The sequence below is a fragment of the Schistocerca nitens genome, chromosome 10 (genome assembly GCF_023898315.1).
Source record: "Schistocerca nitens isolate TAMUIC-IGC-003100 chromosome 10, iqSchNite1.1, whole genome shotgun sequence".
Taxonomy (NCBI): domain Eukaryota; kingdom Metazoa; phylum Arthropoda; class Insecta; order Orthoptera; family Acrididae; genus Schistocerca; species Schistocerca nitens.
Window position 1 is genome coordinate 183,257,276 of NC_064623.1, and position 26,634 is coordinate 183,283,909.

General features: G+C 44.0%; 1 protein-coding gene and 1 non-coding gene across 2 annotated transcripts in view; both read right to left on the reverse strand.

The window, feature by feature from the left end:
- LOC126209975 (potassium voltage-gated channel protein eag-like) overlaps nt 1–26,634 on the reverse strand; it is a 125,075-nt gene that overhangs the window by 35,460 nt on the left and 62,981 nt on the right. Inside the window, exon 4 of the mRNA XM_049939086.1 lies at nt 3,359–3,754. Within this exon, the coding sequence (XP_049795043.1) occupies nt 3,359–3,754 (396 nt within the window). The remainder of the gene's footprint in view (nt 1–3,358; nt 3,755–26,634) is intronic.
- Nucleotides 20,008–20,090, reverse strand: Trnas-gga (transfer RNA serine (anticodon GGA)). The gene is given in 2 exon segments: nt 20,008–20,042; nt 20,051–20,090. It is a non-coding gene; the product is annotated as a tRNA-Ser (tRNA).

Sequence of the window (26,634 nt, forward strand, 5' to 3'; positions counted from 1 at the left end):
TTCTAACGAAGTTGTTGTGAAAGTGGAATGGCAAAGCCTGTCATGTCAGACGATGTACTATTGAGCAGAAATGTCTTATTAAAACGATTTTCAATGAGTAGGCTGCAATAATCGTTAACTAACATGTATATTACATGCTGCACAGATACGATTTACTGGTGTAATAAGAGGCTTCCATTTACATAGATTACATAATAATTCTTACAGATCAATACTAAGGGAAAAAAAAAAGATTGAGACGCCACAGTAGTTGAGCATATTTATGATTATTGTCTATAAAGTTCATATGTAGATTCCATTTTTTGTGTGTGACAATTTTTAAAATGCATCCGTTGCATGCCAGTCTTATAAACAAATAAAAAATAATGAAAAATGGAAGGAATTTAAAATTATAATACTACGAGCCGCAGTGTCGAAAATAAAGGGATGTGAATTAGCAATATGAAGTAAAAAAGCATGGAAACTAGTGGTTCCATATGGTTCACTAACAGGCCTTAGGTGGGCAACTCATGTACTGTCAAAACGAAGTTCATTTATCCTATATGTTTAAATATTTTTAACGCTTCTTAATTAACAATAATTGTTAAACAAGCTAAGTTTAATGTGTGTGTATTTCCCTTTTTTGACAATGTTCTTTTAACTTATAAATTTTACGTTGTTATTCGACCTGTAACCCGTTGGTTAGTAATGACATCATTCCGTCAGAAGCGGGCGGAGCCTCAATTATATATTGTAAGACGTGCATTGGTTTCTCCAGTAGCGGTTTACCACCAGAAGGAGGTTCTTACTCATTGGTAATTCATCGTTTTATAGCTTTAGAACTTTATGTATTTTCTTTACTGTATGTAGCTCTCTAATTAATGCTTTGTATACGACTTGTAGGTCTGAAGATGACCACAGTAGTGGTCGAAACCGGTCACCGTAATAAATAAATTGTGATCAAGTTTTTGATAGGAAATATTTGTAACACATTGATCACTGTTCACTCCCACAATGTATTAAAAAGTAATTAAATCAGTAACACATTGCACTGTACGTGCTTGAGCGTTATCGTGCAAAATGATGGTCAGGTCCTTCAGAGAGTGTCATCACTTCTGTCTCTAAGTTGGTCGTAGGTTGTGTTTCAAAAATGAACAGCACAGAGACAGAAGTGATGACACTTTCTGCAGGACCTGACCATCATTTTGCAGGACAAAGCTGAAGCACGTACAGTGCAAGCTGTTACTGATTTGTTTGACTGATGGGGCTGCTAAGTGCTATACCAGTTACTGCACTCCCCTGACTCAAGCCCTCGTGAGTTCAGCTCGATTTCTAAACTGAAGGAAACACTTCACGGCATTCGCTTCAGAACTGCTACAAATTCATCGGGCAATAGGCCGCGCCGCCCGAACTGTCAACACAACTGGCACTGCTAAGAGTATCATACGACTTCCACATCGCTGGCAACGGGTTATACACAATGTTGGTCACTACTTTGAAGGTCAGTAAAACTGTGAAACACGTGTCTATTTTGTACGAACTGCAAATAAGTAGTTGCCACTATTAAAGTTCCACCCCTCGTATATTCCGCTCCACTCAAACATTTGACCAAAATCGTAGGTCAGGGGTCTCCAAACTACGGCAGACCGGCCCGCGTCAGCTGGCCAGACATCCCCGGTATCCGGCCCGCCAAAAATTTGAGGTGGTACCTGTACTGCCGACAATTGAGTTTCGAGGCCCATCGCGACCAATACACCGCGATATTGGCTCTGCTACTCGCTACAAGACTACACAACTAAACGTATTGTTGCGCCGCTTGAAATAACAATGCGTTGACATACTCCACCTCTGTTACATCATGCAGTAATAGTGTTGCTAAAAATGATTTTGAGATTTCATTAACTTTGCAGGACGCTTTCGTGAAGAATATGCAGTGACATATTTTTTTGTCGGTGAAATTCGCCAGAATAAAATACGCCAGAATTTCGATCGGGTACGTCCACCAATCAAAATTATGTAATTAAATAAAAATCGTAGTTCGTTTCAGTGCTAGCTATTCCCACAACCTTAGATTTTTGCGATTTCATCTTTCCTTTAGCCTTACATTACGGTGATCATGGAGTGCTAGGGTGCTATAATTCCACTAGATAGATCTTGGCCCTTATGACTTCGTGGAGGACTCAATGTGGCCCGCGGACTAAAAAGTTTGGAGACCCCTGTCGTAGGTAATTGATCTGATGGAGTTGCTGTTTCCTGCAGACGTATCAGTCTCAACTTAATCTTCGATCAGGACAGAAGCTGAAGAAATGAATCAAAATTCGTGCCATTGCTGGGAACTGACACCAGATCTCCTGCTCAATAGGGAGATGTTTTGTAGTATTGTGGCTATCGCAGCAGCATGGACTATCCTAGCGCAATGCCGCCCGTAAAGGTGTGGTCTGAAGTTTGCGTTAGGAGGGCATTGGAGTAGGGCAGTCCACGCAACTGTGTTAGCCGGAGTGGTAAGCACATTTGCCTAGTAAGCGCGAGACTCAGATTCAAGTGCCAGCCACCGCAGAAATTTTTAATTCATTACTTCATCTTCCGTTCTTATCATAAATTGGATGATGCTCAAACCAACTTATTGTTGATGTCAATAGAAGGCAGTATTAAGAAGTATTAGAAGGTCTAGCCTTTCTGAAGGGATTGGACTGCTGTGCTGTCCTTGTAAGCGGCAAACGAAAGATGAGTGGTGAGAGAGAGAGAAAATAAAAGCAGCAGCAGCATGGACTATTCTAGCGCAATGCCGCCCGTAAAGGTGTGGTCTGAAGTTTGCGTTAGGAGGGCATTGGAGTAGGGCAGTCCACGCAACTGTGTTAGCCGGAGTGGTAAGCACATTTGCCTAGTAACCGGGAGACTCAGATTCAAGTGCCAGCCACCGCAGAAATTTTTAATTCATTACTTCATCTTCCGTTCTTATAATAAATTGGATGATGCTCAAACCAGCTTATCGTTGATGTCAATAGAAGGCAGTATTAAGAAGTATTAGAAGGTCTAGCCTTTCTGAAGGGATTGGACTGCTGTGCTGTCCTTGTAAGCGGCAAACGAAAGATGAGTGGTGAGAGAGAGAGAAAATAAAAGACAGAGTAAGGAAGGTCGGTAGACGGACACGAGAGGGTGCAGCGTCAGGGTCGGGGGCGGCAGTGGGTGGCGCCCCCGGCCCGGCCGCTGCGGTACTCACGTTGTCGCCGAAGACACTAGTGGCGTCGAGCGAGCCCGCGGAGGCGGCAGCTGCTGCGGCGGCGGCGGCCGCGGAGGCGGAAGCGGGGGCGGGCGCCGCAGTGCCGTCCCCGGCGCAGTCTGCGCCGCTCGGCAGCGGGCCGTCCGTGCCGGTACTTACGTCCTCGTCGTGGTCGAACGCGTTGAACACGTCGTACGGCAGGCACGACAGCAGGTCGATGATGAACCACGACTTGAGGTAGTTCATGCGGATCACCTTCGGGTCGGACACCACCTCGCCGCCGGGGCCGACGAACGTCGTGTGGAAGTTGAGCACGATGTCGATGAAGAAGATGACGTCGACGATCGAGTCGACGACGAGCAGCGACACGTCCTCGGACGTCTTGTTCTTGAAGGCGACGTTGTAGGGCACCATGATGGCGGTGTAGAAGGTGAGGCAAAGGATGATCCAGTCCCAGATGGCCTTGAAGGCGCAGTAGTGGAGCAGGATGTGCGGCGGCGTCTTGGGCGCCTCCTGGCGGTACTGCGGCATCACGTCCGCGTTCAAGCTCATCATCTGAAACATCGGCGACGCAGTCAGGTGCTGCGCATTACGACTGCTGATACTTTTATACAGGGTGTTACAAAAAGGTACGGCCAAACTTTCAGGAAACATTCCTCACACACGAAGAAAAGATGTTATGTGGACATGTGTCCGGAAGCGCTTAATTTCCATGTTAGAGCTCATTTTAGTTTCGTCAATATGTACTGTACTTCCTCGATTCATCGCCAGTTGGCCCAATTGAAGGAAGGTAATGTTGACTTCGGTGCTTGTGTTGACACGTGACTCATTGCTGTACACTACTAGCATCAAGCACATCAGTACGTAGCATCAACAGGTTAGTGTTCATAACGAACGTGGTTTTGCAGTCATTGCAATCTTTACAAATGCGGAGTTGGCAGATGCCCATTTGATGTATGGATTAGCACGGGGCAATAGCCGTGGCGCGGTACGTTTGTATCGAGACAGATTTCCAGAACGAAGGTGTCCCGACAGGAAGACGTTCGAAACAATTGATCGGCGTCTTAGGGAGCACGGAACATTTCAGCCTATGACTCGCGACTGGGGAAGACCAAGAACGACGAGGGCACCTGCAATGGACGAGGCAATTCTTCGTGCAGTTGACGATAACCCTAATGTCAGCGTCAGAGAAGTTGCTGCTGTACAAGGTAACGTTGACCACGTCACTGTATGGAGAGTGCTAATGGAGAACCAGTTGTTTCCGTACCATGTACAGCGTGTGCAGGCACTATCAGCAGCTGATTGGCCTCCACGGGTACACTTCTGCGAATGGTTCCTCCAACAATGTGTCAATCCTCATTTCAGTGCAAATGTTCTCTTTACGGATGAGGCTTCATTCCAACGTGATCAAATTGTAAATTTTCACAATCAACATGTGTGGGCTGACGAGAATCCGCACGCAATTGTGCAATCACGTCATCAACACAGATTTTCTGTGAACGTTTGGGCAGGCATTGTTGGTGACGTCTTGATTGGGCCCCATGTTCTTCCACCTACGCTCAATGGAGCACATTATCATGATTTCATACGGGATACTCTACCTGTGCTGCTAGGACATGGGAATGTCTCGTATATTTCTGTTTTATTGACACAATTAAGTTCTTAAATTAATCCGAGATGGCACTGGGGGATAATGAAAGGAGATTTGATCCTAGTGTGTATTGTTTCGGTATGATAACAGTCAGTCAGTACCAAATACCTTCGTGTACCTATCACCAAAGATATGCTTTCTCATGAAACTGTCCTTTGCCATTAATGTCCGATAAATTATATATGTCTCTGGGCCTTACAATGTTTAAGCATCTCAATTGTCACAACACGATATTAATTATGGGCTCGAATCCTTTCAGTGTCTGTTCAGCACAAGTTTAGTCTTTTGTTCTGCGCACTATTTTTCACTTCTCGTTTGTTTGCGGAATCACCTTGACAACGAGTGGCATGGATACTAGTGTAGTAAGGTCCAAACTATTTTCGGTCCCAATATTCTTTAATAATTCGCATACAGCGAATAAAGTCCTAATTCAACATAAAAGTTTCCATATTGTCAATAAATATCTTCACAATCGTAAGAATACGATCGTAGCGTTTCGTTTAACACGTACAATGACCATTCACTTGAATATCAATGTTCGTACACCCAGCCACCTCTAATTGACTACGTCTCTGAATTTATCCCAAAATAATCTATTCTCCATGACTCCAATGTCTAATCCAGCTCTAAGAATGCAATTTAATTAGGCTTCTAATCCCAAAATTCCGACTACCTCGGAAGAACTGCGAACACACTCGCCACCGCTGAAAACAAAAGCTCAAGAGACCTAACAATGCTGCGCGTTGGTTTATATATTACATTCAAAACAAAACGCAGCTCTGTTACGTCTTCTTTGGATTCCCTTTGTACTACTTTGAGGTACTCTATTTCGAATATCTACTCTTTGCAAAAATTTTAACTAATTATTACTTCGAAATACTACTACCGTTCATTGGCTCTTAGGTCATTTCGTATAACAGAACTTAGTCTAATATTCGTTTCTGTATAACTACTCTCTAAAGAGCGGTTACACGGTCTATAAAAATATCGGCTGCAAATTGTGAATATGCAGGGTGGAGAAAAATTGTGTCACGAAATTTTAATGCTTGATAGCTGATGCCAGTAGGAACCAAAATTACCAATGTTACCTAGGTCGACAACGCACAATTTTTAAACTACAGAAACTTGGGGCCACGCGCTCCGACAACCATAGCACTGCCCGTCAGCAGACGAACGACAACAGGGCAATCCCACGGCCAATCGGAGAGTGTGGCGCCAAGTTCACGTAGTTTAAAAATGGTGCGTTGTCGACCTACACACCATCAGTAACCTTGGTTCCTACTGACATCACCTATCCAGCGTTAAAATTCCGTGACACAATTTTTCTCTACCCTGTAATGCCTGTTTTAGAGGTGTGTATTTAATTTTGGATTTATTATTATATATTCCCTACATCAACATACTAGCAGGCTGCTCCCCCTTAGGGCAAGAATTGAGACGAAAACGTTGCACGCTTGACAATAACCACTTTGCAAACAATCGTAACTGCATGTAAATCCCACAATTAAGGTGTCCGATGGGTCCAACGTCCGATTTTGTCACATGTCGGATTTGTCCAGAACACTTCATGTGTGTGTGTGTGTTTTTTTTTTTTTTCATTTCTGCCAACGCCAGCGACCTAGCAGTTATAGTGTCAAAATTGCGTGGTGAAGTTAAATGTTACAGTTTCTGTTAGTAGCGCCAAGCGCCTATTACGTCAGAATACCTTCCCCCCCCCCCCCACCAACTCACACACACACGTCTCCATCCACCACAAAGGCCAGTCTTGTCATTTAGATACCTTTTTTCCCTTTTTTTACTGAGTGGGAAAGGAAGGAAAAAACGAACGCAAAGAAACACGTCTAGAACTCGCCACATGGTCATCGATACTCCAAAACCGTCGCAGCCTACCATTCCACTTTTTTTTTTTTTTTTTTTTTTTTTTTGCACCGGTACTCAAGAAAGGCAGTAGTAGTGGTAGTAGTAATCCACTAAATTACAGGCCCATATCATTAACGTCGATATGCAGCTGCATTTTTGTACATATATTTTGTCCAAACATTACGAATTTACCTCGACGAAAACGGTCTATTGATATAGTCAGGCAGGATTTAGAATACATTATTTTTGTGAAACACAACTAGCTCTTTACTTGCATGAAGTGCTATTGACATGAGTTGCAAAACGATTTAGAAAATATATCTTATGGTGCGAAAATTGGCAATTGAGCCTACATAACAAAGAGTGTGAGGTCATCCACATGAGCGCTAAAAATAATCCGTTAAACTTCGGCTACGCGATAAATCAGTCAAATCTAAAGGCCTCAAATTCAACTAAAAACCTAGAAATTACAATTACGGACAGCTAAAATTGGATGGAACACATAGAAAATGTTGTGGGAAACGCTAAGCAAAGACTGCGTTTTACTGGCAGGACACTTAATGTAACAGACCTACTAAGGAGACTGCAAACACTACGCTTGTCCGCCCTCTTTTAGAATACTGTTGCGCGGTGTGGGATCCTTACCAGATAGGAGTGACGGAGTACATTGAACAAGTTGAAAGAAGGGCAACATATTTTGTATTATCGCGAAGTAGGGGAGGGAGTGTCACTGAAATGATACAGGATTAGGGATGGACAACATTAAAACAAAGGGGTTTTTCGTCGCGGAGGAAACTTCTCACGAAATTCCAATCACCAAATTTCTCTACCGAATGCGACAATATTTTGTAACCGACATAGGGAAAAACGATAACAATGATAAAATAAGGGAAATCAGAGCTCGTACGGAAACATACAGATATGTTCTTTCCGAGTGGTATACGAGATTGTGCCGGCCAGGGTGGCCGAGCGGTTCTAGGCGCTACAGTCCGGAACCACGCGACCGCTACGGTCGCAGGTTCGAATCCTGCCTCGGGCATGGGTGTGTGTGATGTCCTATAGGCTAGTTAGGTTTAAGTAGTTCTAAGTTCTAGGAGACTGATGTCCTGAGAAGTTAAGTCCCATAGTGCTCAGAGCCGTTTGAACCATACGAGATTGGAATAATAGAGAATTGTCAAGGTGCTTCGATGAACCCTCAGCCAGGCACTTAAATGTGATTTGTGGAGTATCCATGTAGATGTAGATGTAGAAGCAGCACAGTCAGCGGCAGGCTAGAAGAGGCAAGGCGGGCAGGTGTAAAATTCCGAGGCCTGGTCACGATGCCTTCCCGCCCCCACCACCGAGGTACACCGTCACAATATTTTGGTTTCGTTTTTCTTAATTAAAAATCAACAATACAATGGAGCCACACGAAAAAATTATGAAATCGTGTGTACTAAAAAGAGCCATCTTACTCTCTGGAATTACACTATGTGATCAAAAGTATCCGGTCAGCCCCAACAACATACGTCTTTCATGTTAGGTCGATTGTGCTGCCACCTACTGCCAGGTACTCCATATCAGCGACCTCAGTAGTCATTAGACGTCGTGAGAGAGAAGAATGGGGCGCTCCGCGGAATTTACGGACTTCGGACGTCGTCAACTGATTGGGTGTCACTTGTGTCATATGTCTGTACGCGAGATTTCCACACTTCTGAACATCCCTAGGTCCACTCTTTCCGATGTAATAGTGAAGTAGAAACGTGAAGGGACACGTACAGCACAAAAGCGTACAGGCCGACCTCGTCTGTTGACAGAGACCGCCGACAGTCGGGTCGTAGGGTGTAACAGGCAGACATCTATCCAGACCATCACACACGAATTCCAAACTGCATCAGGATCCACTGCAAGTACTATGAAAGTAAGGTGGAAGATGAGAAGATTTGGATTTCATGGTCGAGCGGCTGCTCATAGGCCACACATTCCGGTAAATGCCAAACGACGCCTTGCTTAGTGTAAGGAGCGTAAACATTGGGCGACTGAACAGTGGAAATACGTTGGGTGGAGTGACGAATCACGGTACACACTGTGGCGATCCAATGACAGGGTGTAGGTATGGCAAATGCCCGGTGAACGTCATCTGCCAGCGTGTGTAGTGCCAATAGTAAAATTCGGAGGCGGTGGTGTTATGGTGTGGTCGTGTTTTCCGTGGAGGCGGCTTGCATCGCTTGTTATTTTGCGTGGCACTATCACAGCACAGGCCTACATTGATGTTTCAAGCACGTTCTTGCTTCCCACTGCTGAAGAGCAATTTGGGGTGGCAATTGCATCTTTCAACACGATCGAGCACCTGTTCATAATGCACGGCCTGTGGCGGTGTGGTTACACGACAATAACATCCCTGTAATGGACTGGCCTACACAGAGTCCTGACCTGAATCCTATAGAACACCTTTGGAATGGTTTGGAACGCCGACTTCGTGCTAGGCCTCACCGACCGACATCGATACCTCTCCTCAGTGCCGCACTCTGTGAAGAATGAGCTGCCACTCCCTAACAAACCTTCCGGTACCTGATCGAACGTATGCCTGCGAGGGTGGAAACTGTCATCAGTGCCAACAACGGAACCTCCCCATCGCACCCCCCTCAGATTTAGTTATAAGTTGGCACAGTGGATAGGCCTTGATAAACTGAACACAGATCAATCGAGAAAACAGGAAGAAGTTGTGTGGAACTACCAAAAAAATAAACAAAATAAACAAACTGAGTAGTCCATTTGCAATATATGCAACATGAAGGAGAATGTGGGCTCAGGAGCGCCGTGGTCTCGTGGTTAGCGTGAGCAGCTGCGGAACGAGAGGTCCTTGGTTCAAGTCTTCCTTCGAGTGAAAAATTTTCTTTCTTTATTTTTGCAAAGTTATGATCTGTCCGTTCTGTTCGTTCATTGACGTCTCTGTTCACTGTAATAAGTTTAGTGTCTGTGTTTTGCGACCGCACCGCAAAACCGTGCGATTAGTAGACGAAAGGACGTGCCTCTCCAATGGGAACCGAAAACATATTGCCCACGAAATACATCTCACGTATTTAATGCACTCTCGTCCAAAGTAGCGAATAGTCAACTGCCAGCCAGGGAGCCTCGTTAGCAGGAATACTCTCTCTTCCGTGCGCTGTAGTCGACTGACGTCGCGTGTTTCGATGTTTGTTTACGTGTAGCGTCCCCATACTACGGCGCAGTTACCTCGCATCGGACGGACGGAGGGACAGATAATAATTGTCTGAAAATAAAAAAATTAAAATTTTTCACTCGAGAGAAGACTTGAACCAAGGACCTCTCATTCCGCAGCTGCTCACGCTAACCACGAGACCATAGCGCTCCTGGGCCCACCTTCTCCTTCATGTTGCATATCTTGCAAATGGACTACTCAGTTTGTATATTTTTTTTATTTTTTTTTAATAGTTCCACACAACTTCTTCCTGATTTCTCGATTGATTTGTGTTCAGTTTTTCAAGGCCTATCCACTGTGCCAACTTATAACTAAATCTGAGGGGGGTGCGATGGGGAGGTTCCCTTGTAAGAGTGGGCCAACACCATATTGAATTCCAGTATTACCGATGGAGGGCGCCACGAATTTGGAAGTCATTTTCAGCCAGGTATCCGGATACTTTTGATCACACAGCGTATGATAAACCAGCTTACGAGTAAAGGTCAGCTCCATGCTGATTTTTCTTCAAATGTGCTTGTGTTTCAAGCATGGGTAAACCAAGTGTACTGGTGGCACGAAATCCCCGTTATCATTAGGCTTCTGTTCGGTAGTAGTTGCTTCTTTATGATGCTACTTGCGCGTAATGACACTGTGACAATGGCGTGCATGGGCCGACGTAAAGATGTCTATCTGTAAGCAGAAGGGAGGAACACGAATGTAGGACAACTCAGGTGTTTGCCCCGCTTAATTCTTAAACCGTATTTCTTTTTTGTTTAATTTTTGGCCAATTTCTGCGTCCCGTCTGTGGCCACACTCAACAAATACATACATACTCCGCGAGCCAATTACTTGACAGTTGACATCTGTCACTTTGTGCTGCAGGGTTGCCAAATTGGCTACCACTCGGTTAAAGCTGCAGGGTTGCCAAATTGGCTACCACTCGGTTAATCTGGACACGCAAACACTGCGGTTCACTTCACAAATGTTGAAATGCTGTTGATGTAACGCAGAGCGATGTTGGAAGCTGCTCTGTGCACACCTAATTTTAATTGACCGGTGTCTGAACTGCGGCAGATAATGCTCTTTGTAGCCCTGAATTTACCGAGCGAGGTGGCGCAGTGGTTAGACACTGGACTCGCATTCGGGAGGACGACGGTTCAATCCCGCGTCCGGCCATCCTGATTTAGGTTTTCCGTGATTTCCCTAAATCGCTCCAGGCAAATGCCGGGATGGTTCCTTTCAAAGGGCACGGCCGACTTCCTTCCCCATTCTTCCCTAATCCGATGAGACCGATGACCTCGCTGTCTGGTCTCCTTCCCCACACCAACCAACCAACCCTGAATTTACGCTCGCGTCCTCAATGTATCCAAGAAAACGGCGGTCAGGTACCCGCTGCAGAAGTATTAATCGCGCTCGCTTTGCTCACGACGATAAAAGCTGACCTGCACGAGCAAACTCAAGAGAGAAAAAAAAATTAGTTTCAGTGCTAAGAGAGAACTCTAACTTCTCGCTTCTGCTAGGAGAGCTGGCGCGACCGATGAGAAGTTCTGGTTGGAATTCATTTACAAGTTATAGCCGACAGCGGTAGATTTCAAATGAAAAAAAGAGAGACAGGAAGAAAAATATGAGGAAATAAAAAAGTCAATGGGATGATAAAAACTATGCGACAAAAGATTACAAACATAATATATACACTGAAACTAATTAATTGAAAATAATAAGTCATTACGATAAAGATGTATAAATAGAAAAAATATTGACCCTGGTGAATCCTAACCCACTACTTTCCGTATCTCACACTGCGACATTACCACTGTGGAACATTTTCAAATGTTAATGTTATATTATTTATCTACAGGACCAGTTGCAACGGTCATTTACTGCCTTCAAAAAGGTCAGTTTCACCCCATGTCTTATGAAGTTTACCTACTGTAAGCCGGTCTCTGTGGTGATGATAACTGAATATATGAAACTAAATCACATCTTGTACGAAAGAATCCAGTAGTCTTTGACTGATGTGTACGAAATAGGCGTTATTTCATTCCCGTCGTTTTGCCTGTGTGTATGTGTCTGTGTGTTTTGTTCTCAGTGTGTTTATCATGTGTGATGAAATGAGAAATAAAAAAAAATGTTTCAAATGGCTATGAGCACTATGCGACTTAACTTCTGAGGTCATCAGTCGCCTAGAACTTAGAACTAATTAAACCTAACTAACCTAAGGACATCACACACATCCATGCCCGAGGCAGGATTCGGTCGCTCGGTTCCAGACTGTAGGGCCTAGAACCGCACGGCCACTCCGGCCGGCGCGAAATAAAAAGGCTGTACCCAGGATTCAGAATGCAAACACGATAAGAAAAAAAAAGCCAGACAAGGAATTGGAGGTGAACTGACCGTTTGTTATGGCAGCTTAGCAACACTGAACAGTTCGGGTGTGGCGTAAGGCACTCTGATTGGAGGAAACCAGCTACAGCCTGTGAAGTGTCAACTATCAAGTAATTTTAATCAGACTTTCGTCGTTTCCTTTCCTGTTCCACTCTCAGATAGAGCAAGGGAGAAACGACTGCCTATATGCTTGTGTATGAGCCCTATTTTCTTCATCTTACTTTCGTGGTCCTTATGGAAAATTTCTGTTGATAGCAATAGAATCGTTCTGCAGTCAGCTTCGAATACTGGTTCTCTCAATTTTCTCAACTGCGTTCCTCGGAAAGTACGCCACCTTCCATTCAGGGGTTCCCATTTCAGTTCCCGAAGCATTCTGTAACAGTTGCATGTTGTTCGAATGTACCAGTAATAAATCTAGCAGCCCGCCTCCGAATTGCTCCGATGCCTTCCTTAAATCCGACCTGGTACGGATCCCAAACACTCTACCAGTACTCGAGAATAGGTCGCACCAGCGTCCTCCAAGCGGTCTCCTTTACAGATGAACCACACTTCCCTAAAATTCTCCCAATAAACAGAAGTCGACTATTCGACTCCTCTACCGCAATCCTCACACGCTCCTTCCATACGGCTTTGCAATTTTACGCCCACATATTCAAACGCCGTGACTGTGTCAAGCATGATACTAATGCTGTATCTGAATATTACCGGTTTGTTTTTCCCACTCACGTGCATTAACTTACATTTTTCTGCAGTTAGAGCCAGCTGCCACTCACATATCTGGGAACCAATTCCATATGCCCGTACCTTCGTTAACCCTCTTCAGTGGAGTACCGTGCCGAATGCTCTTTCGGAATCTAGAAATATGGAACCTGTCTATTGCCCTTCCTCCACAGTTCGAAATATATCATGTGAGAAAAGGGCAATCTGAGTTTCACACGAGTGACGCCATCTAAAACAGTGCTGAATCGTAGACATAAGCTTTTCGTTGTCTAGGAAATTTATTACATGGGAACTCAGAACACGTTCTATGATTCTGCAGCAAACCGATGTTAATTTTGTGGGTCCGTTCTTTTACCCTTCTTATATATGGGAGTCATTTGCGCTTTTTGTAGTGTTGGCAGAAGAGCCAACACTGTGTTTCTAGAGGAGGCCGAAATGTTGTTGTTGTTGTGGTCTTCAGTCCTGAGACTGGTTTGATGCAGCTCTCCATGCTACTCTATCCTGTGCAAGCTTCTTCATCTCCCAGTACCTACTGCAACCTACATCCTTCTGAATCTGCTTAGTGTATTGATCTCTTGGTCTTCCTCTACGATTATTACCCTCCACGCTGCCCTCCAATGTTAAATTTGTGATCCCTTGATGCCTCAAAACATGTCCTACCAACCGATCCCTTCTTCTAGTCAAGTTGTGCCACAAACTTCTCTTCTCCCCAATCCTATTCAATTCCTCCTCATTAGTTACGTGATCTACCCACCTTATCTTCAGCATTCTTCTGTAGCACCACATTTCGAAAGCTTCTATTCTCTTCTTGTCCAAACTATTTATCGTCCATGTTTCACTTCCATACATGGCTACACTCCATACAAATACTTTCAGAAACGACTTCCTGACACTTAAATCTATACTCGATATTAACAAATTTCTCTTCTTCAGAAACGATTTCCTTGCCATTGCCAGTCTACATTTTATATCCTCTCTACTTCGACCATCATCAGTTATTTTACTCCCTAAATAGCAAAACTCCTTTACTACTTTAAGTGTCTCATTTCCTAATCTAATCCCCTCAGCATCACCCGATTTAATTTGACTACATTCCATTATCCTCGTTTTGCTTTTGTTGATGTTCATCTTATATCCTCCTATGCACGCGTTTAATTACACGCTGACTGGCGTGAGGTCTGGAACAGGACAATATCTTGAGAATTGCAAATAAAGTACGTAGTTGATATAATACTTAACTTTAATCCACAATTGTAGAACATCTCTCTTGGCGGTACATGTTATAACCACAATATATATAGCAAAGGATTATGGCGCCTTGCTAGGTCGTAGCAGTTGACGTAGCTGAAGGCTATGCTAACTATCGTCTCGGCAAATGAGAGCGTATCGGTCAGTGCAGCTTCGCTAGCAAAGTCGGCTGTACAACTGGGGCGAGTGCTAGTACGTCTCTCTAGACCTGCCGTGTGGTGGCGCTCGGTCTGCTGTCACTGACAGTGGCTACACGCGGGTCCGACGTATACTACCGGACCGCGGCCGATTTAAAAGCTACCACCTAGCAAGTGTGGTGTCTGGCGGTGACACCACACTTTTTTCCATACCCTTGGTACTTTCCGATGGACGAGAGATTCGTAATGAGTGCTTACTAAATGATGACGATGATGTTTGGTTTGTGGGGCGCTCAACTATGCGGTCATCAGCGCCCGTAGAATGACGACGATAACTAAATGATGAGGACAACACAAGCACCCAGTCCCCGGGCAGAGAAAATCCCCAAACCCGGCCGGGCATCGAACCCGGGACCCCGTGATCCAGAGGCAGCAACGCTATCAACTAGAGCACGAGTCGCGGATTATGCAAGCTAAAGTAGTGGGTCAAAACCGTAGAGCACTCTTTGTAAAGCCGAGTTGCGGTTCAATCCGGACCTGGCTACTTGTTCGTTTTCAACTCTTTCAGTTGTTTCCGTACGTCGTCAGCTTATTGCTACAGTATGTCGTCCATCTCTTCCAAACCCCTACGGTACGCTGTGAGCAGTTCGGCCAATGGATGTGAACGCTACCTGCGCGTGAAGAGGGAAGAGGTAGCCGGATGGAAGTGGCGATTAAGACAACCGTTCTAGAGAGGCGGAGCATCCGGGTTCGAGTCTCGGCCCGGCACAAATTTTCGGACTTCACCACTAGCATATTTCAACGCCTGTAGCCGACTGAAGCCTTGCTTTCTTGTAAGATAAAAGTTGGACGGCTCCGAAAGTGAATATTTCGCCAACTGGTTTTGCCACTGTGTGCCGCGCATGCACAGTGGCTGGCACCTCAGTTTTGATACTTATAGTTTCGCAACATAATGTCTAACAAGGGGAGGGACTCAGGCACGGCCAACCGATTCGGCTCAGATTTGGCAGGTCGCTTGTGTACAACTTAAAACGAAGGAATCTAAGATATTTTGGGTCAGCACCCCCGCGTTTTTGAGAAAATCGCCCCTAAAGGTTACGACGAGCAATCGACTCAATATTGGAGGGATCGATAGGTAATTGTAAATAGAGCATTTTTCATCACCTGTAATGGGTCTGCAAACGCATACTTTTCCAGAAATCGAGGTAAGAAACTTTTACAAATGCCGTTCTGTAACCACATGGTTAACGGTTCTTATCGACAGCATCGATATCGCCGGCACGGTAGCTCAGCGTGTTCGGTCAGAGGGTTGGCTGCCCTCTGTAATAAAAAAAACTGAGTTAATCGATCAACGACGAATTTAAACGGATGTCTTGCGACGTCCGCCCCGAGCAGATGCAACGAACGAAAGTGAACAAAAAGAGGTTTAAAAAAAAAGATAGCGCAACGGCCAGGGTAAGTGGCTGGCAATCGGAGAACCCGCGCTCGAATCTCGAAGAGACGTAGCGGATGTTCTTTTCGTTTGTATTTTTCTATATCTCAATTGATAGGGATAGGAGGGTTAATAAGGTAAGTAAATCACTCCAGGTCACTTTACAATGGCTCTTCCAGTCACTATTACGTGTCCTCACTCTTCTTCGATCAACTAGATGGGTGGTACTTGTCATATAAACATACGAAACAAACATACTCACTGCTCCAAGAACATGTAATGAATACAATCTTTCGACAGCTACACTGTTTCCGAAGTGTCGGCGAAAAGCGTTTACCACGTGAACAGAAGCGGCAGTTGTAGATGTTTCTTTCCTCGATTTCTGGAAAAGTTTGGGTTCGCGGACCCCATACCTGATGATGAAAAATGCTCTATTTACAATTATCTATCGATCTCTCCAATTTTGAGTCGATTGCTCGTCATAACCTTTACGGGCGATTTTCTCAAAATTGCGGGGGTGTTGACCCAAAATACACTCCTGGAAATGGAAAAAAGAACACATTGACACCGGTGTGTCAGACCCACCATACTTGCCCCGGACACTGCGAGAGGGCTGTACAAGCAATGATCACACGCACGGCACAGCGGACACACCAGGACCCGCGGTGTTGGCCGTCGAATGGCGCTAGCTGCGCAGCACTTGTGCACCGCCGCCGTCAGTGTCAGCCAGTTTGCCGTGGCATACGGAGCTCCATCGAAGTCTTTAACACTGGTAGCATGCCGCGACAGCGTGGACGTGAACCGTATGTGCAGTTGACGGACTTTGAGCGAGGGCGTATAGTGGGCATGCGGGAGGCCGGGTGGACGTACCGCCGAATTGCTCAACACGTGGGGCGTGAGGTCTCCACAGTACATCGATGTTGTCGCCAGTGGTCGGCGGAAGGTGCACGTGCCCGTCGACCTGGGACCGGACCGCAGCGACGCACGGATGCACGCCAAGACCGTAGGATCCTACGCAGTGCCGTAGGGGACCGCACCGCCACTTCCCAGCAAATTAGGGACACTGTTGCTCCTGGGGTATCGGCGAGGACCATTCGCAACCGTCTCCATGAAGCTGGGCTACGGTCCCGCACACCGTTAGGCCGTCTTCCGCTCACGCCCCAACATCGTGCAGCCCGCCTCCAGTGGTGTCGCGACAGGCGTGAATGGAGGGACGAATGGAGACGTGTCGTCTTCAGCGATGAGAGTCGCTTCTGCCTTGGTGCCAATGATGGTCGTATGCGTGTTTGGCGCCGTGCAGGTGAGCGCCACAATCAGGACTGCATACGACCGAGGCATACAGGGCCAACACCCGGCATCATGGTGTGGGGAGCGATCTCCTACACTGGCCGTACACCACTGGTGATCGTCGAGGGGACACTGAATAGTGCACGGTACATCCAAACCGTCATCGAACCCATCGTTCTACCATTCCTAGACCGGCAAGGGAACTTCCTGTTCCAACAGGACAATGCACGTCCGCATGTATCCCGTGCCACCCAACGTGCTCTAGAAGGTGTAAGTCAACTACCCTGGCCAGCAAGATCTCCGGATCTGTCCCCCATTGAGCATGTTTGGGACTGGATGAAGCGTCGTCTCACGCGGTCTGCACGTCCAGCACGAACGCTGGTCCAACTGAGGCGCCAGGTGGAAATGGCATGGCAAGCCGTTCCACAGGACTACATCCAGCATCTCTACGATCGTCTCCATGGGAGAATAGCAGCCTGCATTGCTGCGAAAGGTGGATATACACTGTACTAGTGCCGACATTGTGCATGCTCTGTTGCCTGTGTCTATGTGCCTGTGGTTCTGTCAGTGTGATCATGTGATGTATCTGACCCCAGGAATGTGTCAATAAAGTTTCCCCTTCCTGGGACAATGAATTCACGGTGTTCTTATTTCAATTTCCAGGAGTGTATTTAAGAGTCCTTCGTTTTAGGTTGTACACAAGCGAGGTGCCAAATTTGAGCCGAATCGGTTGGCCGTGTCGGAGGCCTTCCCCTTGTAAGCGTAAACTAGGCTTAAATCAGCGCAGCACACAGCCTGTCTGTGGCGAAGTGCAGGTGAACTCCAGAGTCACACGCAGAGCAGAAACGCTGGTGTGGCAGCAACACACGGATCAGCGGCAGAAGAGATCACAACCGTTAGCTCACCCCATTCTTTCCGATAAACGCACATCAGATCGCGCTCGCGAGTTCCCGAAAACTCTCGGTATAAAAAGGATCCCGGGGCGTGGCTGCTCCCCCTGCAGCGGGCCTCTCAAACTTTTATCGCACTTCGCCCCTCTACCCCTTCATCTCCTTCCCCTTTTCTTTTGCGCTCCCCCCAGGCTGCCTGACCTACTCCCCCACTCGCCTTTGTTTTCCTACGGGCCCCACGCTTCCCTTTGTCCAGCTGCCGCCAGGCGTCTTTAAAGTCGGCCCTCGATTCTGCTCCGAGAACTCCGCGTCGTGACCCACTCGACAAGTACGTTTATTTACTTATTGTATTATAAATGGTTTCGGCGATGGCTCGTACGACCAAGTACACAATTCAGAAAAACGTTAGACCCAAATACATAACAATCAGAGACGGATTTACACACAAAATCCCCTCTGGCCCTCAGCACCATCCCCGACAACTCTCGTTTGTTTTGGACTTTGACTTTTTTAAGTTTTCATACATATTTTTTGCTACCCTACATAATTAAAATTCTATATTATAAAACACATAAAACAAAAACTCAATGAAATATTTTCATAGTACTTCAAACAAAAGTTATGTCATCGCGTTTGTCGACTTTAAAAAAGCATATGACAGTATAGACCGAGAATCCCTTTTTGAATTTGGACTAGATCAAAAGACAACAAACATCATAAAAGAAACACTCACGGAGACCAAATCCAAAGTAAAATTTATGGGAGAATTGAGCACATAATTTGAAATAGACACAGGAGTACGACAAGGGGATGTACTGTCCCCAATGCTCTTCAATTGTGCTCTTGAAAAAGTTGTTAGAGAATGGCGAAAAGCAGGTGCACCAGCACACAGACTGGGACCAAGACGTAAGGGCATGGAATTAGACTGTTTAGCATTTGCTGATGACATGGCCCTGGTCGCACAAGACATTACCGATGCACAGAAACAGCTAGAATTATTACAAGATCAGGCAGCAAAAATAGGATTAAAAATTTCATTTGAAAAAGCAAAATTTATGACTGACATCAAAGATGCACCTTCTGATCTCAAAATTGGTAATAACTACATCTCTCGACTAAAAGAATTTAAATATTTAGGTGAATGGATTGCAGAAAATTGTAATGAAAAGAAATCTGTCAGATCAGGAGTCCAGAAAATGGAGACGGCGTTTCAATTAACAAAAAACCTTTACAACAAAAATAGTCTCTCATGGAACTGCAAAATACGACACTACACAACAGTAATGAAACCCGAAGCTCTCTACGCATCTGAGACACTAAACTTTCAACACAGAACACTAAAAGAGGAATCAGAAGTGAAAGAACGTAAAATAATGAGGAAAATCCTAGGACCAAGAACTAAGGATGGTGTGCCTTTTCCAAAGCCCAATGCAGAAATATATCAAAAATATCCCCAGACAGACACAATGCGCATGAGAAGAATGCAATTCTTGGGGCATTTAAAAAGAATGGACTCAAACAGGTTAACGCACAAAATCCATACTTTTTAAAGAACGAAACTACAACACCGAACTGGTACAAACAGACAGAAAAAGACCTGAAAGAATTAGGTTCTCCAAATCTACACGATAGAAATGAAATGAGAAAAATCACAATCACACAGGTTTTTGAGGAAGAAGAGAGAAAAACTAACCGACATACGTGGTCTACGCAACGAAAGCTAGTTCATTCGTTGTTTATGAAGGAATACTGGGCGAAAAGGAAGGCCAACAAATGTTGATTACGCGTGGTCCTAAGTGATCCATCCGCGAAGAAGAAGAAGAAGAAGAAGAAAACATACAATCACTAAGGCAACAACTTATAAAGAAACACATCATAGGTAGACTACTTCCTAATAATCTGTATCAAATGGTTCAAATGGCTCTGAGCACTATGGGACTTAACTTCTGAGGTCATCACTCCCCTAGAACTTAGAACTACTTAAACCTAACTAACCTAAGGACATCACACACATCCATGCCCAAGGCAGGATTCGAACCTGCGACCGCAGCGGTCGCGCGTTCCAGACTGTAGCGCCTAGAACCGCTCGGCCACCCAGGCCGGCAATCTGTATCACTAAAGGACTAAAACGAGTGCGCGACAGCAAAAACCAGGCTGCGAGTTGCTTATCTAGCGGCTGCCAGGGGCAAAAAAATTTCGTTTTCATTATTTCACACAGGATGATTCAACATACAGGGTGATTGCAACCCGCAATACCTTCAAAAACCACACGTGACATTTTCATATTCTACTGGCCACACAGAAAAAAATGAACAGGAACTTTTTGTAGGAAATTTAACGTAAGTAAATTTTGTACTAGGATATGTTTTCGCTCGAGGACAAAGTTTTCGAGTTATTCAAGAAAAACGTGTTTGAATGTCAGTTTCGTACGTTTTTCCTGAATCACTCGAAAACTATGGCCTCTAGCGACAATGTATCCCAGTACAAAAATGAACTTGATTAAATTTCCTACAAAAATTACCCATTTATTTTTCTGTAGGAGTAATACAGGGGATAGGCAGAATAATGTGAACACCTGTACTTATTAAGAAGGGGTTGGAGCCCCATTCGCCCATAATACAGCTGTGATTCTTCTTGGAATACTGGCATACAATAATTGTATAGTTTCCAGTGGAATATTATGGTACTCTTCGGTCAGAACCTCTCCTAATTGCTGTAGTGACGAGGGAGGCGGAAATCTGCTCCAATACTGCCCACACGGTTTCGATGATGATCAAGTCCGGGGACTGTGCTGGTCAGGGAAGAAGCTGCAGTTCAGCTGCATGCTCCTCACACCACGATTGTACTGCCCTGCGTGAATGGATGAATTATCGCCCTGAAATATGGCATCACTGTTGGGGACCAACACTTGAATCACGGGGTGCAGTCGATCGCCTATAATGTTCACATAATCATTGGCTACAACGCGGCTTTGGAGAGTAATGATGGGACCAGCAGAATACCGTGACATGGCTGCCCGCTACATCACGTTTCCATCTCCAAGCTTAACCGTTGGAATCAAGCAATCGGGATTGTAGCCTTCTTTTGGCGTTCTCCAGACGTAAACCCGGCCCGAAGTTGGAAATAAAAACTTTGAATCCTCGTACCATATGACGTGTGTCCACTGATCGGCCGTCCAGGATTTATGCTCCTGACACCATGTTTTACGCTTCTTTGCGTTGGTTGTCGTCACTAATGGTTTAGGTATAGCATCTTGTCTATGAATGTTCACTTTATGGAGTTCTCGGCGGACAGTGTCGATAGATACGGAGTCTCGAAGATGGCTGTTGAGCTCTGCAGTCACTTTAGCCGCCATAGTTTTGACACAATTCGTGTTAGAGATCGTCGTACGCTGTCTTTTGATTTGCGCCCGCTATTACGTTTACACAATGATGTCTTTCCATTGTGCAGGCTGTCGAAAACAGTTGCTCTTGACACATTCAATAAATTGGCAGTATTGGTTTACTGACGCTCCAGCTAATCGGGCCCCCACAATCTGCCCTCTTTGGAACTCTGTTAGGTTTTTCATTGCACGTCGACCTCTCCCTCTGAATGAAAATACGAAGTGTGCGCTACTCATTGAAGGCTGCACCGATGCCTAGTCCGTACTGAACACACACAGTCCAGCGCGACACGTGCCTTACCTGCGTTGTTGACCGTCAGACAAATGGTTCAAATGGCTCTGAGTACTATGGGACTTAACATGTGAGGTCATGAGTCCCCTAGAACTTGGAACTATTTAAACCTAACTAACCTAATGACATCACAAACATCCATGCCCGAGGCAGGATTCGAACCTGCGACCGTTGCGGTCGCGCGGTTCCAGACTGAAGCGCCTATAACCGCATGGCCACACCGGCCGGCTGACCGTCAGACACGACCATCCCATTACTACCGCTGTTCACGTTATTTTTCACGTAGTGGGAGAATACGAAACGTCTTATTTAAAGGCACCGTGGGCTGCATAAAACCTCAAGCCAGTGTCAGCTGCATGAGCTGTATAACGTTTTACCAAACTTAAAAATTTAAAATGCTGTCATAACCTACTCACTAATATATATATATATATATATATATATATATATATATATATATATATATAATGCAGTCAGTATTCATATTCAAAACTGAGCAAATGTCAAGGCAGTATAACTCACAGCGCACAGTTTACCTAGACTTTATTCGTCTAGTATTTTATAGTGGGATCACTCAACGACTTCTAACAAATTTTACGTGTAATTTCAAACCTTTTTGAAACTTTCTGTCGCTGACATCACCCACTAAGTAACGTTTATAGTTTACAGTACAGGATGTGAGCGGTATGAGTGCAGATATTTTTATTGGTCACAGGACAGAGTAATGAACAACATTACATCAATATTTACTTCATTTGCAGGCTAATAATTATAGCTATTAGGAGCAGTATCTTTTTAGGCTGGTTAGCACCTAGAATTACATGTGACAAGAGCAAACCATTAATGCTTCTTTTCCCCTGGTCAGCAGGTCTTGTGTTGAAGTGTGTACACATGGACGCAAAATGGTTAGTTTACACTGGCAGGCATAGTCTACTTAATGGTGCAGTTACGACTGTGCAGAAAACATCAGGCAGTAAATTATGTGTCGTGTTTGCGGTAAAACTGTTACACAAAGAGAAAAACAACCCAACACATCGAAGTGGATGCAGACGAACGTGCCAATGATGACAGTATCTGCACTTAACACCCTGTTTCTTCCATAAGCTTCAATATAAGGCATCGACATCTACATGACTGCTCTGCAAGTCATCAGTAAGTGCCTGGCAGAGGGTTCATCGAACGTTTTAATTTATTACTTCCGTGTTACTGGACACATTTTGCAGTCACTATCCACACATGTACCTGCAAAATTATACTATATTACGACACATGGTTCGGGAGATATGATGCTATAAACATTAAGGACTATGAAAAGCTAGCTTTTGCTTAAAATGGAGCGTAAATTACCCAGATTATATCCATACAGTACCAATGCGGATTCCTTCCCGGGATAGATAAATACTCACCTTATGACAAATCCTGGAAAAAACAAACGAATATGGGGTTGGCACGCATCACCTCTTTATAGATTTCAAAGCAGCTTATGGTAGCATAAATAGAGAGCAGTTATATCAAGCTCTACATGAACTGCTAATCTCGAGAAAGTTGGTAAGGCTGGTGAGAATGAGCGAAAAATAAGGTAGTGGAAGAATAGGAGGAATGATGTCCAATACACTGAGTACTAAAAACGGAGTGCGACAAGGGGATGCATTGCCATGTCTTCTCTTTAATGCCGCCCTGGAGAAGGTGATGAGAAACGCAAACCTTCTGAACAGGGGAACGATCTTCTATAGATCAGTGCAGATACTGGTCTACTCAGATGACATAGATATAATAGCAAGAACCCAAAAATCAGTGGAAGAGACATTTACAGCTCTTGAACAGGCTAGTAGGAACATGGGGTTAAATTATTAATGTACAAAACACAAAATAAATGGCAGCTGGAAAAGTATAAAGAGAAAATATGCCAAATGCAATAACAATGGGCAATAGGCAAGAGAGAGTTGAACATTTCAAGTACCAGGGCTCGACAGTTACGCATCTAAATGATACCTCCTTTGAAATTAACAGAGGTTAATACTAGCCAATAGAGCCTATTTTGCCCTAACAAGACTTCTATCCTCAAGGCTCCTGACTCGTATCACGAAATTAGCTATCTATAAATCACTTATACGACCAGTGGTTATATATGCCTCTGAAGCCTGGACATTAACAACTAAAGATATTGAAACACTCGATGCATTTGAAAGAAAGGTACTTATCGGCCCAATCTGTGAAAGAGGAAGATGGGGGAGGAGATACAACCGTGAGTTGTATATCAAATACAAAGACCAACCCATCAGGAGGATAGTGAAATCTTCCAGACTGAGGTGGGCGGGACATGTCGCTCGCATGAATGACACAGAAGTACCAAAAAGAATATTACAAGGTGTAAGAGGTCCGAGCAGATGTAATTTCGATGTATTGCTCATGCACTGCCTGCGATATGCAAGGTATAAGAAAAGCTCTGACCAGAGAGCAGTGTTGACTGCAGTAGGAACTGTGTAGCTGTAGCAGTAAGTTGTTGCTAGCGAGCAGTCTGTTCTGGTCTGGTCCGATGTATCGTGTTGGCTGGGCCGGTCGCAGTGCAGCGATGCCGGAAACAGCATTATTGTATAAGGTAAAAAGCAGCCTCGCGCATATGTAGTAATGTTATTTCAACTCCCATGTAAATCTTTTAAAAATCTCCTAATAATAATCTTTCTCATAAAAAATAACTTTTAACAACCATTCATTTCAATTTAAAGAATTTACTAATTTCTTCAATCCATGATCATCCCGATTATTGCAAAAGAAAAATCAGTTGTTTCCTTTCATAAATGACAAATCTATCGGCCAGCAGTGCACAGGGCTGTGCAAGAAAAAATTTATTTTGAGAGCAGATATATATGCGTTATCCGGCGACTTCATTGAGGTAAGAATTTTTCTTTTTTATTCAGAATGATCTTTCAGGCCGATGACGCAGCACTGCTGACATCCAAAATTTACCAGGTTAAATTCACAGTCAATTATTGAAAAGTCATAAGTGAGCGACAATTTAATTGAGAGTTTAGTTACATTGTATTATCACCAGGTTACTGAATTTATTTTTTTGTTGGGACGTTACACTGAATGTGAACGACATAATTATAATTTTTTACTGTTGAGAAGTTTAGGAATATTTCTGTTTTGAGGGTTACACTAAATGAGAATATTATTTATTTTATTTTGTGGGGACGTTACACTTGGCGACCCTGCCAGGATCGCATTTCTTTGTGAATTTCTGAGAGGTAGTCAGTTATATATCTGCTCTTATTTACTTAAATGTAGTTTGCATCTGGCGCAACGCATTTACTAATTTGTCACTCCTTCTTTCACAGATCATCGGCAATTTATTGCTCTTTGTTGTAATTGTGTTTGTTCCATTTCACTTCGTCTTTGTTTCATTTTGTGCTTAATTTTGATTTGTGAAAAAATGCCGCAAAAAACTGTTAACAGTACGTTGCGATGTGCAATGAGTGAAATAGCCGACTCAAATAATTTGACCGATAATACTTGCGACACTCAGTGTAATAATGATAATCCCCTAATTACAGATAATCAGTGCCTGCCGATCACTGGTATTGAGTCAAATCCTAATGATGGGCAAACAAATTCAATTATATCCAGAGTAAATTTAACAATTGATGATGTGGCACGTTCCGATACAATGAATGCTGCCCAGTTTGACAAACCCGGTTTGCAAAATTTGAATTGTGAACAGATAAATTTTTCTCACAAAGATGAACAATGTAGTCAGAATACGTCAGATTTATTTGATTCCGATGTAGTGACCAACAGTGCACATCCGATTGGCAAACCTTTTCAAGAATCAGAGAATGACCAAATGGTTATACAAAACGCGACAAATGCAGATACACCAACACACACCCTAGAAAATGGTCACTACTTTTAGCATGGATCAAGTTATGGCAGTATTGCTACAACTTAATGAAAAAATAGACAACAATTCCAAACAGTCGAAGAAAGAACAAGACGACAATTACAAACGACTCAATGAATCGAACAAACAACTTAATGAAAATCTCAAACAACAAATTAATGAAAAACAAGACAACACTTTCAAATAACTTAGTGAACAGATTACAGCCGTTGCCGCGCAATGTCATGATACTAAAGAACAATTACGTGAGGAAATTAAGGCTTGTGCTAGGAACAGTAGTGAAGAAATTAGATCTGTGGCACAAGAATTAAGTAATACACATGCAGCCCCAACTAAATTACTTAGAGATGAAATTAGTGCAGTCGCTAAACAATGATCTGAAAACGCAACACAGTTACGCGACGAGTTTAAATTAATGTCAGCAGAACTTTCACGCAAGCTGGATGCGAAAGTAGACGCGAAATTTGACCAACAGAACAGCCAAATTGACGAACGTTTTAATCACCACCTACAAAACAGTGAAACGCGTTACCGTAAATTTATACAGGAACAGAATAAAGTAAAGCAACAAATCATGGAAACAATTACTGCACAGAGACAGGAAGATAAGCGTAAATTGTTTACGAAAGCAAAAACATACGTAGACAACAATATTGCTACAGTATCAGACGAAATCAAACAGTTGAACACCGAATTGCATGATGAAATCTCCGATATTAAAACAAAAACAGACACACACACATTAGTCTTTAAGACAATGACCAACAGACTTGAAAAGTTGGAACTAATACAGGATTCCGATCCCATCAAAGCAGACGTTAAGAAATTGAACAAAACCACACGTAAAATACAAAAACAAATTAATGATTGTGACACTGAAAACGACGATCACGTAAAAGTACTGACAGAAAAATATGATGAATTGGCCAGTTCAAATGGTTCAAATGGCTCTGAGCACTATGGGACTCAACTGCTGTGGTCATAAGTCCCCTAGAACTTAGAACTACTTAAACCTAACTAACCTAAGGACATCACACACATCCATGCCCGAGGCAGGATTCGAACCTGC